Here is a 14362-nt window from a genome sequence, read left to right on the forward strand (position 1 = left end):
CTTCAGTTGGAGTGGTTCCCTGTGTAATAGTTTCTCTCCAATATAAACCATTCCCTGCATACAGGTATGCTTTCATTGCATTGAATATTTTATCCTTTCTAAAGCAATATAGCGTAGGAAAATTGTTAGGCAACATAAATCTGAGCTTGTGAACCTCCTTTTACCATATTTCTTTGACGTTGAAAATATATTTTACTTGCATTTAGAAAAAAAACAGAATAGAAAAAGAGAATCCCAACAAGTTGAAAACACGAGTAAGAGAAGAGAGGCAGATGACTAGGCATCGGGTATATTTGTTTTACTATATATATATATATATGTTAAAGAAAACTTGTTCAAGAAAGTTGGATATCCGCTGTAACCAAATATCTATTTTTTTCTTCAAATAAAGACTGAATTCAATGCAAGGAGTCCGTCAAAAGATTGAGTTAAAACAGAATAATGATTCTTCACAATCTACAGATTCCACTGAATGTTTACTTTTTCATAAACAAATATAGAGAGTATCTTCCTTTTAAACTCTACTCCTCCTTATCTTATCTGCACTATTTTATCCTTATCTACTGTTTATCCACTTTAAATATTTAAACCAACCCCTATCTTGCTTATTTCTGTACTCTGTTACATGTTACTTTGATGATTAATTTGAGTTGATTGATCAAACCATGGCCAAGATATATGTCCTCCCTGCTTTTCTTGTGCTTGCTTTGTTGTGTGTGTGTGAAGCACAATATGAAGAAATTGGTGTGTATGAACTGAAGAAGGGAGATTTCTTTGCTAACTTCACCAACTATGGTGCTGTTATGCTTTCTCTTGTTCTCCCGGATAAAACAGGCATGTTGCCACCCGAGTGCCTTTACTGACATTATTCTGTCCTTTTAAAAGATTTCAGAAAGAGGTACATACATATGTACGTATAACCATTAATTCTTTTTTTCTTTTATCAGGGAAATTGGATGATATCGTTCTTGGATATGACTCAGTAGAGGATTACAAGGTAGTATTCATTCTTCTTCCTGTTTTGTATTTGCCTTTATTTTCATTCGTTGGACTTGTCAATATCAACAATACTTGAATCCCTTTTGGTCATCATATATGATGAGATTTTGAATTTATTGCAGAATGATACAACCTACTTTGGAGCCATTGTCGGGCGTGTAGCTAACAGAATTAAAGGGGCTGAATTTACCATAAATGGTGTATCTTATAAACTAGTAGCTAATGAAGGCAAAAATACACTTCATGGTAGGGCTTATGATATCTGGCTAATCAAGTTGCAATTCTCGCAATCCTTCAATAAATTTGTTAAGCTTTCCATTTTTAATCTCAGGTGGCAGCAAAGGATTTGCAGACGTTATCTGGCATGTAAGAAATTACAAACAAGATAGCCATGTAACATTTACTTACTATAGTTTTGATGGCGAACAAGGTATGCATACATACACCATTTTTAATTAAATTAAATTAATCTTATAGTAACTTGAAAATTTAAGTTATTCTTGCTAACACTAGGAATATTTCTCTTAATTTTGCAGGCTTTCCCGGCAATCTTCAAGTGTCAGTGACATATATGATCATAGGTACGAACAAGCTAGGCGTGAAAATGGAGGCCAAGCCTCTGAACAAGGCCACCCCAGTGAATTTAGCCCTACACACCTATTGGAACCTTGGTGGCCACAGCAGTGGGGACATCCTGTCACACACTCTCCAGCTCTTTGGCTCTAGTATCACCCCAGTTGATGATGAGCTGATTCCAACAGGCAAAATCGATCCTGTTCAAGGAACCCCCTATGATTTTCTCCAACCCCACGAGATTGGCAGCATGTTGGACCAGTTGCCTCATGGATACGATGTAAACTATGTGCTAGACAAATCCAGTCCTCAACACCTGAGGAAGGTGGCAGTGGTGCATGAAAGCAAGTCCGGTAGAAAAATGGAGCTCTGGACTAACAAGCCTGGGGTGCAGGTTTATACAAGTAACATGTTGAAGAGTGAGAAGGGCAAAGATGGATTTGTTTATTCAACTTATGCAGGACTTTGCTTGGAGACTCAAGGCTTCCCTGATTCAGTGAATCACCCTAATTTTCCTTCTCAGATTGTAAATCCTGGAGAAACTTACAAGCACTTTATGGTTTTCAGGTTCACTGCAAATTAGGCCGTTATAGTATGTCCGTCAAAGTAGAAGTTGGAGCAAGCTTTCTTTTCTTTTCTTTTTGGAATTTTCTTTTTGCAACTTCACTTGATTCATAATATGCCCAATTTTATCAATGAAGATTCAGATTATTCTTTTACTTTGCTTTGGTTTGTAAGGATATGAATTAAGGCTTTAATTGTGCATGTTGACTTATTGAGTCCAAGTCAAAAATTTTTAAAATGTATTAATTAATGGTTTATCACAACTAAATGCAGTTAAGAAGTGGATTGGTATCTGGAATTTCAATTCAAATCCCAATTAGGGTCATATTAGAATTCGATTGTTTAAAGAATTAGTTTGTGTGTAAGCTATTTTTATGGATAACAGTTCTTTGTAAAAAGGAATTCTATATTAATCATTCTTGGTAAAAATGAATGCACATCGAAGGATTCTGCAGAAGCCTCGTGCTCAGAGAGTAGTGCTTCCTCTTCCATTAGTCTTACAGGACAAAGAGTCACAACAATAGGTATGTTCTTGCGGTTCTTGTTATGTACCTCGTTCGCTGCCGACCGTGCACATTCTATGATCTTTTGCGTCACCGTTGCATGAAGGCTAAAGGGTACATGCATCTGCGAAAGCTTGCTAGATATAGCTGACCAGGAAGTTCTGGACTGCATCAACTGGCCCTGTGGCACCAAAAGCTGTTGCATAATGGTTGGTTCATGAGAAACAATGTTAGCAAAGATTTCAATAGAAAACACAGGGAAGGGTGAGGAATCTTCCAGTTGCATCAGATGATCATGTTCACCATCTTCGGCCTCAATCTGCCATGCCACACATTGATAGTAAGACATTGTCTTTTGTAGAAAAATAAAAAAGCTTATGAAATAGAGGAGACTTGACCAAAGAAAACCCAGATAAATAAATATATATATGTTGGGTGGGTGACTTGATGCTTATTTACCTAAAGCTATGAAGAGTCGGTGTATGTTTCCTTAATGGAACTTAATGCGTAAGATTTGCAATTCAACCAACATCGTAGGGAAAGAGCGAGGCTTTAATGATTTTGGTCTTGATTGAATGCTGGGTGGGTGCTGATTATTTATGTGTGTTCAGCAAAGTAGATATTCCACAACAAACATTAGGAAAGAAGTGACTTGGAAGCTAAAAAATACTTCGTTAGGACAGTTGAGCTTTCTAATTTGTAACTTATTTTCTTGCGTTAAGGATTGAAGAAGAGGACAACATTCCTAATATTATTAGTTGGAATACAAACAAATTGTTTTAAACACGCCTTGATCCAACACCAAGATTTTCTATTTTCTTTAACATTATATTATTGTCACCTCATTATCCTTATTATTAATTTTTTTCATTTGATTTGCCATTATTCTATGTTTTTGAACAAGTTAGAATTTTCTTAACGGCCAAATTAAACTAAACTAAACTAAACTAAATCAAATTACCTTGACCCAATTTTAACTATATACATATATTTCTTTATTTGAGTTAAATTTGAATTTTCTTTTCTAATAAAAACAAAAAAAAAGCAAAATTTATCCAAGAGCCAATACAATAAAAATAATAAAAAAGAGCATTATTATTTCAATTTGATCATATTATTTTCAAAAATAAAATACTACACATACTAACGTACACATAAAACAATTTTTCTTCTAACCACCAATAAATGCAAAGCTAAAATTCATATATATTAATTTCTTTCATTTGTCAAATGAGTTTAAATATTAAAAAAAACATAATATTTGATGCATTGACAATATATAGTTTTTATACACTATCAACTCATCAACTGCTGTCATCTCATTAATGAGGTAAAACTAAAAATTTTAAGAACTTAAACTTAAATACTAAAAATTTTTTAATAATTAGTTAAGTAAAAAAAAATATTTTTTTCTCTCTAAAAGTCTATTCTTTTTTATCCTACTCTAACTCCATTATCTTCTTTTTCGCTTCTTCTTCTTCTTCTTCCATTAAAGTTAAGTTTGACAAAATTATCCAACTTCAAAAAATTTCAAGATAATTTTTACTTGTACTCACAAATTATTTCTTTTTATATGAAAATATTTATATTTTTTTATTGTATTAAATACTCTTTTATCTTTTGACTTGTATCCATACAAATCTTTAATTATAATAGAAAATTTAAAACTTTTGATTTGATTTATTACAAGATCATGTTATCAAGTCATAACATAACTTTTGATTTAATTTGATTTATCACATAATCATGTTATCACATCATGTCATATAACATATAGATAAAAAAATACTAATTAACGTTAAAACTGACCGTTATTAATTTTTCACTAAAGTTAAGAACTTATGTGTGGATATAAATACAAAAATAAGGTATTTTTAAACAAAATAAAAACATAAAAAAATTTACATAAATAAAATAATATAAGGTTTTTTTTTTAATATTTAAGTCTTTGTAAAGTAGATTGTGATAGGCACACATCATTTCAGAAAAAGAATCCATCCAGATTTCAGGGTCGACTACTTTGCTGCCCGAAGCTTACCTCACTTTTGGCTTTAGGCATCGGTTTATCGTGATTTTTGTTTGCACTGATTCCCATATATAATGTTGCAGTTCGCATGCAGTACTGTCATTTTGAAAATGTAATCAGGAGAAGAAGATACAGAGATTGCCTGTCCAAAACAATGGTTCTCAAAACAGGACATAACTCACCGTAGACAGCAAGACAAGAAACCATCCCTCATGCCAAAATTTCTATCATTAACACGTACACAAATGATTGGATCACGTGTACTACAAACCGGTTGCATTTTGATGAATCCATGGAAAATGTTAACAATAGCACATTGTAAACCCATAAGTTCAATGAGCAGAGTGAGTTGTGGCAGTTGTCTTCTTGAAATCAATTTTGTCAACTTTAACCTCTCCGTCTATGAGTTCATAGACATAGACCACGACACGTAGCCCATCAATATCCATGAGGACAAAGCTAGGGTTCACATCATAAGTGATGCTGCTGTATGCACCTGTAGCAGACCCTGGGTTTATAACAACTCCTCCTTCATGTTTGTAAGCAGTGAACTGGTGGGTGTGCCCTGTCACAAGTATGTCGACATCCAGCTGCCTCTGTAGCATGGCTAGTGAGTCTAGGTCACCCCATGGAATAACCTTAAAGCATCAAGTCACAATAAGACTGATTAGTGTTGGCTGAAACACACAGATGAAGTAATAAATTCAGATATATTTCACAGCAGCTGGAGATGCATGGTTCATTATAATCCACATCTCTAGCAAACTAATTACTGATTTAAAATGCATAAAAACATTTAAAAGCCCTTCGAGATATTGTCTGATACCAAGAGATTCTTTTCTGTTCAAAGTGACAGAAGTATCATACCTGATGACCATGGCATAATCCCAACTTGAATTGCCCAATAGTTAGTGTTTTGGTCTCGGGACATCTTGTTTCTTCATCATATTCACCTCTTGTAATATGCAAGTCAGGACAGAGAGACTTCAGGTAATCTTGAACTTCCTGAAATAATAGTCCGAATTTGCTGAGCCAGTGGAAATTTAACAAGAAAAATGAAAAAGATACAAAAGTGAAATGTTAGAAATTTACAATTTCTATGGGGTGGTTCCCAAAGCAAGAAAAATGACAAACAGAAGTCACATTACATCCTTCTTTTTCTTTCCCTCTAATTTCCAATTTGGCTTATAAAGCTAAAAAATCAACTTATTCAAATTCTTCACAGACTATTCAAATAAGTTATTAACTTTTTATTAATTTCTAAGTTTAAACCGTATATCAACTTCAGTCCTACTTTAACCTTTAAATAGTAGAGAAAAGGCCACAGGAAAGTCAATGACTACTCATATGCATTTGACACCAAAGATGAAAGGAGAAGAGAGTATTATTGTTAGCAGTGAAAAAAGAGGTAGGTAAGAAATGCTAAAAACTACATATGGCAGGCAAGGCAGTACAGGACATTTGGCTAGAAGGGAGTAAAAATTACAAATGATCAAGGAAACAGATGTGACAGGAATTTAGAACAGTAACTCTGTGATTATGGTATGGTACCTTCTGTTGGTTCTTCGAAATTCAATTTAGAAACATGAAAAAACAAGGAGAATCTTATGTATACTTGGATACTCAGTTGCAACGCATAAGGTAACAAATAATGAACCCTCCTATATTTGCAGCTTATGGAAAAAAGAATAAATTCAACATCAACAAATGTATGGCAAACACATTGGAATCCAGATCAAGTTAGACTTACATTTAGCAGTGGCACACAAGGAGTGAAAAAAATCCACAACTATCACAAAGAAGAGGATCCCTCTATTGGGTTTATGAGAATAAAACTATAACGCCCTAAAATTTGATCATTGGTAATGATTCAATTTGCAACAAAAATTGAGAAATTTAACATTGGTCAATCTCTTCAATTAAGACTCAGCAAAGAAGCATAAAACAAATATGCCAAACAAGTAGACCTAAATTTTACTAGATTTCAGTAACAAAATAACCCACAAAGAAAATAAAAAAGTAAATCAGATAGAGAAAGAGGGATACTTTTATGCAAAGATTGCCGGTGCAAATGATGTGTTGGATCTTGCCAGGAACCAGCATGGACTTGAACTTTGGAGGGAGATCAGCTGCCCGATGGGGTATATGCAAATCCCCCAGAGCCAAGACCAGCACCATCTTCTTCAACAAATACTGCTATCTACCAAACACAGTTAATAAGGAAAGAAGTTATTTTAAACACTAACCCAACAAGGAAACATGAACACGAAAAAGGGGAATGGTGTGAATTTTTTTATCGCCAGGGAGAGATTTCGATTGGATCCTTGGGAGGAGGCCCAGAAGTGCACATCAAGATAGACAAGGCTCCTCACAACCCTTTCGTCTTTCCCTCGTTGACGATTGATTTCTCACACTGTTAGGTGGCGTGTTGCCACTCCAGTTTTGTTTGTTGATGGGAAGTGCAGTTCTAAACGACCTCGTTTAAATTTGAGGGGTAACAAAAAATACGTTAACTCCTGTTTTGTTTTCTTTTTCTCTCTTTTTTTTTTTTTTGTAAAAAAATATTTTGAAGAGATGATATGTAAAGCACAATAACACAACACAAAAATGAAACTCCAATATCCATTGAAAAAATTAAATACCATAAAAATTGAAAAGACAAAAGGCATTGGGATATTTGGAAACTCCTTTTGCTTTGTTGGAATGAAAAGCTCTTTCAAGGCAGCCTCCAATGTGGAGTCTGGAAGGCTGCTCAACACACACACTTCATCAAAGCATGGTCAGGTTCTGGAAATTCACCCTCCCAGCCAATCCCGGGCCAAACAATCAGTTTCTCTTACCAAAAAAATTATATATTTTCACATGCTAGAGGCCAGAAATTACTTTCTTTCAATTATTCTGGGATATGCAGACCAGACGAACTGAAATCAATTCCAAAACATGTCCTTTAAAGGCATCTTTTGGCGGGTATCAGACAGTTGTAACATGTTGGTGAGCCGTGAATGAAAACTTGCACTTATGGTGATGACAAAATTTGATGGCATATTTTCTGTACAATCCAAAGATCTCTGTCTCCATAGGATTTGCTTAAAACCACAAAATTTGCCGCGAGATACTACTACCTCTTGTTTCTTTTTTTTTTACATCGAACAAAATACCATCTAAAGGGTGACAACAAGGGAGAAGGGGGATATACGGTGAGACGCTGGAGGGAAAACTGTACCAGGCTCATTATCTCTGTGGAGATTACAAATGGTGAGGGGATTTCTTTCCAGATGGCAGTGATTTCACATGGCGAGGGGATCTCATTTCAGATGACAATTCTTTCTGAGGGGATTTCACAAGGCTGGGAGATTTCATTTCGAATTGCTGTAGTTCCTGAGAGGATTTAACATTGTGAGAAGATTTCGTTTCAAATGACTGCCGTTCCTGTGGGGATTTCACATGGCTAGAAGATTTCGTTTCAACTGGCAGTGAAGAGCCTCTGTAGGGCATATTGGCAGGTGAGGTAGGATAACTTTTTCTCAATGGGGACTTTGGTATAGGACTAGCTACTGCTTGTGCCTCTGAGTGTGGGGCGGCGTGAACAACTCTTGGGGAAGAAAGGGTAGGAAGCTGTTCTAGGGCAGATAAAACATCAGCCATTCGTGGTCGGACCTTGGCTTCACTTATACACTGTAATGCAAGGAGGGCAACAGTATACGCTGCTCTCTGAGGGTACTGACCCTGTAACTTGATATCCATAATTCGGAATAACTTGCGCCTATCACTCAAATAGGGTTTTGCCCAATCCACTAGATTCTCCTCCACTCCAATTTTTGTTGTATCAACAGCACGGCGCCCTGAAAGCAGTTCCAGTAACACAACTCCAAAGCTGTAGACATCACACCTTGCAGTTAGCCGACCTGCACAACATTAGAAGAGCTAATAAATTCACATAGTGCTGCAAATACTAAAATTCAGGGGTTTTCTTATAGGTTCAACATCCCAAATTGAGTTATGTGGTTATAAACTCAAACAATAAGAATTTTTTTTTTCTAAAAAAAAGGCAGTAAAAAATTCACTTGGCAAGTAACTAAAGTAATCGGTTAAAGTCAGAACCTCATAGAAAGGAGTCCAAGCTATAGTACTAAATAACACTATGTCAATCCAAGTTCTGTTTAGAAGAAACATAAAAAGAATTAGAAAACAAGTGCCCAAGGCCAGTATAAGGTACTTTCTTAGGATATATTTAATGCACTCACATTATTGAAGGAAAAAATGAGTGCATTAAAAACAAAAGGTAAAGGATCATACCTTGGCCAATTCTCCTGAGGCACTTAGCATTTGCCAAACAGAAATTCCTTATGAAGGTTATTTAGGCAAATGAAAAATGGAGAGCAGCACAACTGACTCAGAAATCATTACGCTTATACCTCATCTAGAATTTGTTATTATAGGCTTTTCAAAAAAAAAAATTGTTAATACAGGATTGAAAAGTAGGAATGCCATGGGCTGTCATTCCATGGTTTTCATACGAAGGAAGGTGCTAATATTAGTCCCATAGGAACTAGGAAGGGATTCCGTGTTTTCGTAGAACACCATCCAGACTCAGTGATGCCTTTTTCAAGTGTTATATGTTATGTATGAAACATGAAGTTCAAAGAAAACTTTTTCTCAGTAGAATGGCTTTCTAGAAGGCAAAGTGCCATTATCAGTTCTGTAGGGATTAGGAAAAGATTAATTGCATGTTTGGTTCGCAGAATAGATAGGAATGGACCTTTTCCCATTGTCTCATGCTACATATAAATCTGAAGTTAAAGAATACGTCTAGTAACTCCGATGGTGACGACAGTAAAAACAATCTCTGAAGACATTTAAACCAAAGAAGTTTATACAAAATCATGAATTGAATAGTACATGCTTAAATGCTATGGTAAACAAAAATTTCATAAGTTCGGCAAACAATGTAACCTGTAGCAATATATTCCGGGGCAGCATATCCTTGAGTACCCAGGACTTGAGTAGAAACATGAGAATTATCACCAACAGGGCCTGCTTTTGCCAAGCCAAAGTCTGAAAGTTTGGCATTGAACTCCTGCCAAAATGATGCACAGGCTGTTAACCGTTGGAAAACTTGGCATAGTAAAACTGAATAAATTTCCAATGCCATGATCCAAAGATTGACTACAATATTAAGCAAATTAATCATGAATGTTACTATGAACATACATAAAGATAGGCTGATTTAAAACAGGAAAAACACTGAGGATAAAACGTTAAACCTTTTTCTATGTTTTTTTAAAAATTTTTCAGAAAGATTTTTGACCGGTTCCATTTCAGAAAAAATTTTAACTGGTTCCATTTACAGACCTCTAGAACCTTTCCTGAATTGACTAATCCAGTCCAGCACAATCAACATACTGGTATTCATTTTTTAGCCAACATACCGAATCTAGTAGGATATTTGATGCCTTAAAGTCTCGGTATATAACTGGTTGTTCAGAATCATGTAAGAAGGAAAGGCCTCTAGCAGTATCTATGGCAACCCTGATCCTTATAGCCCATGAAAGTGGTCGAGCACCCCCTGAAATTACGACAGCCTCAAATTTAATGGACAAACAGACATCTTTTGGCATAATAGGAAAAGCAACCACAATATCCAAACAAGCACGGATTAAAAATAGAAGAAAATTCACTTGGTAACATTTTTATTTTGCAGGGGACTTGATGATTTTTCATAAAGTGTTGGTAAAGGTATGCAATAAGCATACCTCAGAAAAAGAAGAAAGAAATTAAGTAGGCAGCTAGCTAGGATATTAAGTTTACAAGTTCTATTGAGAAAGGCATTGACTTACTTCTGAAAAGATGATTCTCCAAGCTGCCTTTGGATAGATACTCATAGACCAAAAGCCTATTTTCCTCTTCCAAGCAATATCCAATAAGTTTGACCAGATTTGGATGATGAAGCTGACCAAGGTAATTAACTTCACTCTAGAATCAAAACAACCTATACATGAGCCAAGAAAATTTTCCAACAAAAGGAGAAAGTTAACATGATGAAGGAAGAAACCTACCAGCCACTCCTTATGACCCTGAAACCCTTCAGGTTTAAGCTTCTTCACAGCAACAACCATTCCATATCCAGGCCTTGCAGCTACAAGGGTTTGCTCAACCATCCACCCTTTGTAAACATAACCAAACCCACCTTCCCCAATGAGATTGTCTAAACGAAAGTTTCTAGTAGCATTTTTGAGCTCAGTAAATGTGAATGCTTTCAGATGGGGGGATGACAATATATCACTTTCAGTTTTTGCAGCAGAGAGACTTCCAGGTACACTTTTTCCACTATCAGCTTTAATCACACTTGAAGAAGCAGAAAAATTTTCTCTATTTGGAAGTTTTGAAGCTCCTGAAAGAGAAAAGTAGTTCCCTGCTATGAGACTTCTAAGATTTAAGAGGAATTTACATGGAGCAAAACGTGTAGCCAGAGAATTCATCATAAGAAAACAAATGCAGATATGTCAAAACCAAAGCTGATTACATGCAGGAGCATTAGAGGTGTAACAAATGGCACATTGTATGGCATGGCCAAAAATAAAATACAATTATAAGTACAAGGTGTATGAAATTGCATCAACTTCAAATTATCTAGCACTTAATTGAAATCTTGTAGAGGTGTGAATTATTAACAAATAGTTTCTTCTCTATAGGGTCAAATAACATAAATTTTACCAGAGTAAATAGTACCAAACATCTAGGCATATAGTAGAATAAAATATCAAAAATAGCATGAGAGCTGGCCAAAGAAAATTTCCAAGCACACATGTTTTGGGTGTAATAATATTTTTAAATACTAGTTATGAAGTTAAATTTAGCCACAAGTTGTGTATATTATTAATTGGAACGGGGAAACTTGAGCAAACAGCATATATTACGAATTTTAATAATCTCATCAATCAGAATGCATCTACATCTCAATTTTATGCTAAGCTATAAATTAAGCTGAGCTGAAATATCAGTACTTAGCTTTGAGGTCAGCTGTACAGAATGATGCATCGAGGAACTAACTATTAAGAAACAGCCCAGTGATGTCTATGACTATACAATTCTAACCATAAACAAAACCTTGATTTTGGCCTTGTATAACAAGGATAATCTTAAATGCTAGTTATAGCAGTTAAACTTAGCCACAAGATTTGTATAGTGTTACACATAAGAGAGCAACTTGAGCAAACGAATTAAATTAAATTATAATCATTTATCACATGTCTACATCTCAATTTTGAGTAAATCTCTACAAAATAGCCAATATAAAAATAATAGCGCTTAGGTGTGAAGCCAACTGTACAGCAAATTTCATTGATGAACTAGATATCAAGAAACAGCTCAGTCATGGCTTCAAACACACATTCTTTCCATACACAGGACCTTCATTTGGGCTTTGAACCAAATGGAGCACCCAATTGGACCACGAAACAGAATAATCTACATCTTTGAAGATGATATGATTTTAATTTAGGACATTAGACAAATTCTTAAGAGACAAGCTCCGATTCCATGTTTGTGAACCAGACTGCCATGGGAGCTTGTTGGCTACTTAAAACAGAACCACAAACACAAATTAAAGTAATAGCTAATTATCTTAGTAATCATGTAGTAGCTATCATGTGACTGAGTTCTGTTAAGTGACATTTGTCCAAGTAGACAAATTAGCTTATCCTTGGCTGATTGTAATTAAGAAGGATACACTGACAAGAAACATTGTCGTTATCTGACTGAGATACAAGCACATCTATCAGAATATATATTGCTAATTATCATAATTGAAGTCACTTATAGCATTAACAAAAAAACGGTTCAAGAAATTTCCAGCACAGAAGTTTTTTCTTTTATATATAAAAAAAAGAAAAGATAAATTTCTAGATTACTATAGCATGCCACCCCAATTATGACCTTCCAATTGGCAATTTACCAATGCAAGCATTACTATGCTCACATGTCTAAAAGAGAACTTCATGTGATTAACGACGCCTAACATTTAACAATGCAAGCACTAGTATATGTTTCCACATGTTTAAAAGACAAATTCATGTGATTTTTTTTTTTTTTTGAAAAGTAAGACAACTTCATGTGATTAACAATAGAGACCCAAGCAACCAAGCCTTCTTTTTCAAGGAACACCAAAGGGTGGATACTTAGGTGAAAGACTTAACATGTCTACCTGGAATAAAGAAATCAGTAAAAATAAAAAATGTTATGGGATAACAATCGTACAGCTTTTGAACCCAAATATTCTCAGAGCCCTCTTATCCTTAAACCCAAATGAGGCAGATATATACAAATTCTATAACAAAAAAAACAGCAGAGGGGGCACGATGCCCAAAAAATACCAAAAATGAATTGGATGCAAATGTGTAATAATACTAGATAAAGCATTAACATACACAAGTAACCTGAAAGATATAAAGGCCAAAGAAAGCCATCCATGAAAACCGTTTATTTCTAAGAGCAATGTACATAAATTTCAAAGTAAAGAAACCTGTTCCAAACTAGAGAACCTATGATCTTATAAACTTCATGAAACAGAGCATTAACAACCCAATAACATGCCAAAAACAGAAGCTCTGACTCTTCCTTCGAACCCAAAAAAACACGCCTGCTTTTAAATGTTTAAAAAACAAAAAGAAAGAAAACATATAAATCCCACAAGAATTATTATATAAAGACCAATTATTTCGACTTCTAAGTTGAAGCATTAGATGAAATAATCACTACTACTATGTAAAAAAACAAAAAAACACTAAAAAAAGAAAAACAAAAGAAAACAAATTGCAAAACGAAGGAACATCAATCTCGATCACATATCGAAGCTGAAACAAAGTTAATTCTAACAAATCCCACATGGAATCCTCACTTGTAAACCCAATCAAACCCTTTCCAAGGAGCCCCATTTCCCTGAAAACCACCAAAGCCAAAGACCAAGTCCTCGTTGCAAACCAAAGATGAATGAAACCTTTCAAGGAAAAAAAAAACGATTGCATGAAATGAAAAGACCCCATAAAAACATTACCCGAAGTTGCCTGAGAGCTCAGAGAGTTGTCCACTTTCGAACGAGTTCGAAAGCAATTGCCCATGTCACTATCTCCCTTTCCTTAAATTCAAATGCTAAACAAGAGAAGAAACAATGGAAGCCAAAAAAGAAAAAGAATGCTAATATTCTGTGTGTCTGTTTGTCTAAAAGCCTTAAAAAGATGGTGCCTGGACCATGCTAACGTGATCTGGTGGAGAGGGCTCTGCTTCTTCTCGTTCTCTTCAAGGAAAATGAACATTAAGGCAGAGAAAAACGAGGTTTCTTTATTTAACACAATTGCTTTTTAGTGTTTTTGATACAAACGTGGAAGAGGAAATACATTGGAAATAGAAATTAATTACTGTAATGTTTCATATGCTACATGTTGTTGGACTTTTATAACCCTGATGTGCCGCGTTGTATTGGATACATAAGGGCTACGGGGAGGGTAAAATTGGCAATCAGTCTACTTCAGTGACTCCTCAAGATTAACGTCACGGACTCCGTCATCTCATTTCGTCACTGCCGAATCAATACAGCATTTATTAACTTCTCCATAGCTATGGGCCCACAAAATTTGGCCTTTTTCTTAACGAAGCCCAAAAATGGCCCACATGAGTTCGATTCGGACACAGATGTCAATTC

At 35.2% G+C, this 14362-nt stretch overlaps 3 protein-coding genes and 1 long non-coding RNA gene across 4 annotated transcripts; 1 reads left to right on the forward strand and 3 right to left on the reverse strand.

Annotated features, from left to right (window-relative positions):
- The first annotated feature begins 623 nt into the window (after window positions 1-623).
- Window positions 624-2289, forward strand: LOC18604634 (uncharacterized). The gene is made up of 5 exons (XM_018117362.2): window positions 624-834; window positions 948-997; window positions 1122-1245; window positions 1331-1429; window positions 1536-2289. Exons 1-5 carry the CDS (start codon window positions 666-668, stop codon window positions 2153-2155), a joined length of 1062 nt encoding a protein of 353 aa, XP_017972851.1. The 5' UTR covers window positions 624-665; the 3' UTR covers window positions 2156-2289.
- Window positions 2290-2434: 145 nt separating this feature from the next.
- LOC108661155 (uncharacterized) lies at window positions 2435-3602 on the reverse strand. Its single transcript, XR_016025491.1, has 2 exons — window positions 3099-3602; window positions 2435-2958 (listed from the first exon to the last, which is right to left on the reverse strand). It is a non-coding gene; the product is annotated as an uncharacterized LOC108661155 (long non-coding RNA).
- Window positions 3603-4875: 1273 nt separating this feature from the next.
- Window positions 4876-7075, reverse strand: LOC18604635 (vacuolar protein sorting-associated protein 29-like). The gene is made up of 3 exons (XM_007037217.3): window positions 6712-7075; window positions 5533-5670; window positions 4876-5303 (listed from the first exon to the last, which is right to left on the reverse strand). The coding sequence occupies exons 1-3, from the start codon at window positions 6841-6843 to the stop codon at window positions 4998-5000; spliced, it is 576 nt and encodes a 191-aa protein (XP_007037279.1). The 5' UTR covers window positions 6844-7075; the 3' UTR covers window positions 4876-4997.
- On the reverse strand, window positions 7059-14025 carry LOC18604636 (putative serine/threonine-protein kinase PBL18). Its single transcript, XM_018117361.2, has 6 exons — window positions 13718-14025; window positions 10722-11056; window positions 10503-10638; window positions 10095-10231; window positions 9619-9742; window positions 7059-8570 (listed from the first exon to the last, which is right to left on the reverse strand). Exons 1-6 carry the CDS (start codon window positions 13779-13781, stop codon window positions 7912-7914), a joined length of 1455 nt encoding a protein of 484 aa, XP_017972850.2. The 5' UTR covers window positions 13782-14025; the 3' UTR covers window positions 7059-7911.
- Between the last annotated feature and the right edge of the window lie 337 nt (window positions 14026-14362).

This window comes from Theobroma cacao, chromosome 3, assembly GCF_053813885.1.
Source record: "Theobroma cacao isolate CCN51 chromosome 3, ASM5381388v1, whole genome shotgun sequence".
NCBI lineage: Eukaryota > Viridiplantae > Streptophyta > Magnoliopsida > Malvales > Malvaceae > Theobroma > Theobroma cacao.

Coding starts and splice junctions, on each gene's coding strand:
- LOC18604636 (XM_018117361.2), bottom strand. CDS start 13,781: ATGGGCAATTGCTTTCGAACTCGTTCGAAAGTGGACAACTCTCTGAGC. Junction 11,057..13,717: donor GAGCTCTCAGGCAACTTCGG/GTAATGTTTTTA, acceptor TTTCTCTTTCAG/GAGCTTCAAAACTTCCAAAT. Junction 8,571..9,618: donor CCCGGAATATATTGCTACAG/GTTACATTGTTT, acceptor AATGTTGTGCAG/GTCGGCTAACTGCAAGGTGT.
- LOC18604634 (XM_018117362.2), top strand. CDS start 666: ATGGCCAAGATATATGTCCTCCCTGCTTTTCTTGTGCTTGCTTTGTTG. Junction 835..947: donor TGTTCTCCCGGATAAAACAG/GCATGTTGCCAC, acceptor TTCTTTTATCAG/GGAAATTGGATGATATCGTT. Junction 998..1,121: donor ACTCAGTAGAGGATTACAAG/GTAGTATTCATT, acceptor AATTTATTGCAG/AATGATACAACCTACTTTGG.
- LOC18604635 (XM_007037217.3), bottom strand. CDS start 6,843: ATGGTGCTGGTCTTGGCTCTGGGGGATTTGCATATACCCCATCGGGCA. Junction 5,671..6,711: donor CCGGCAATCTTTGCATAAAA/GTATCCCTCTTT, acceptor CTATTATTTCAG/GAAGTTCAAGATTACCTGAA. Junction 5,304..5,532: donor GATTATGCCATGGTCATCAG/GTATGATACTTC, acceptor TGATGCTTTAAG/GTTATTCCATGGGGTGACCT.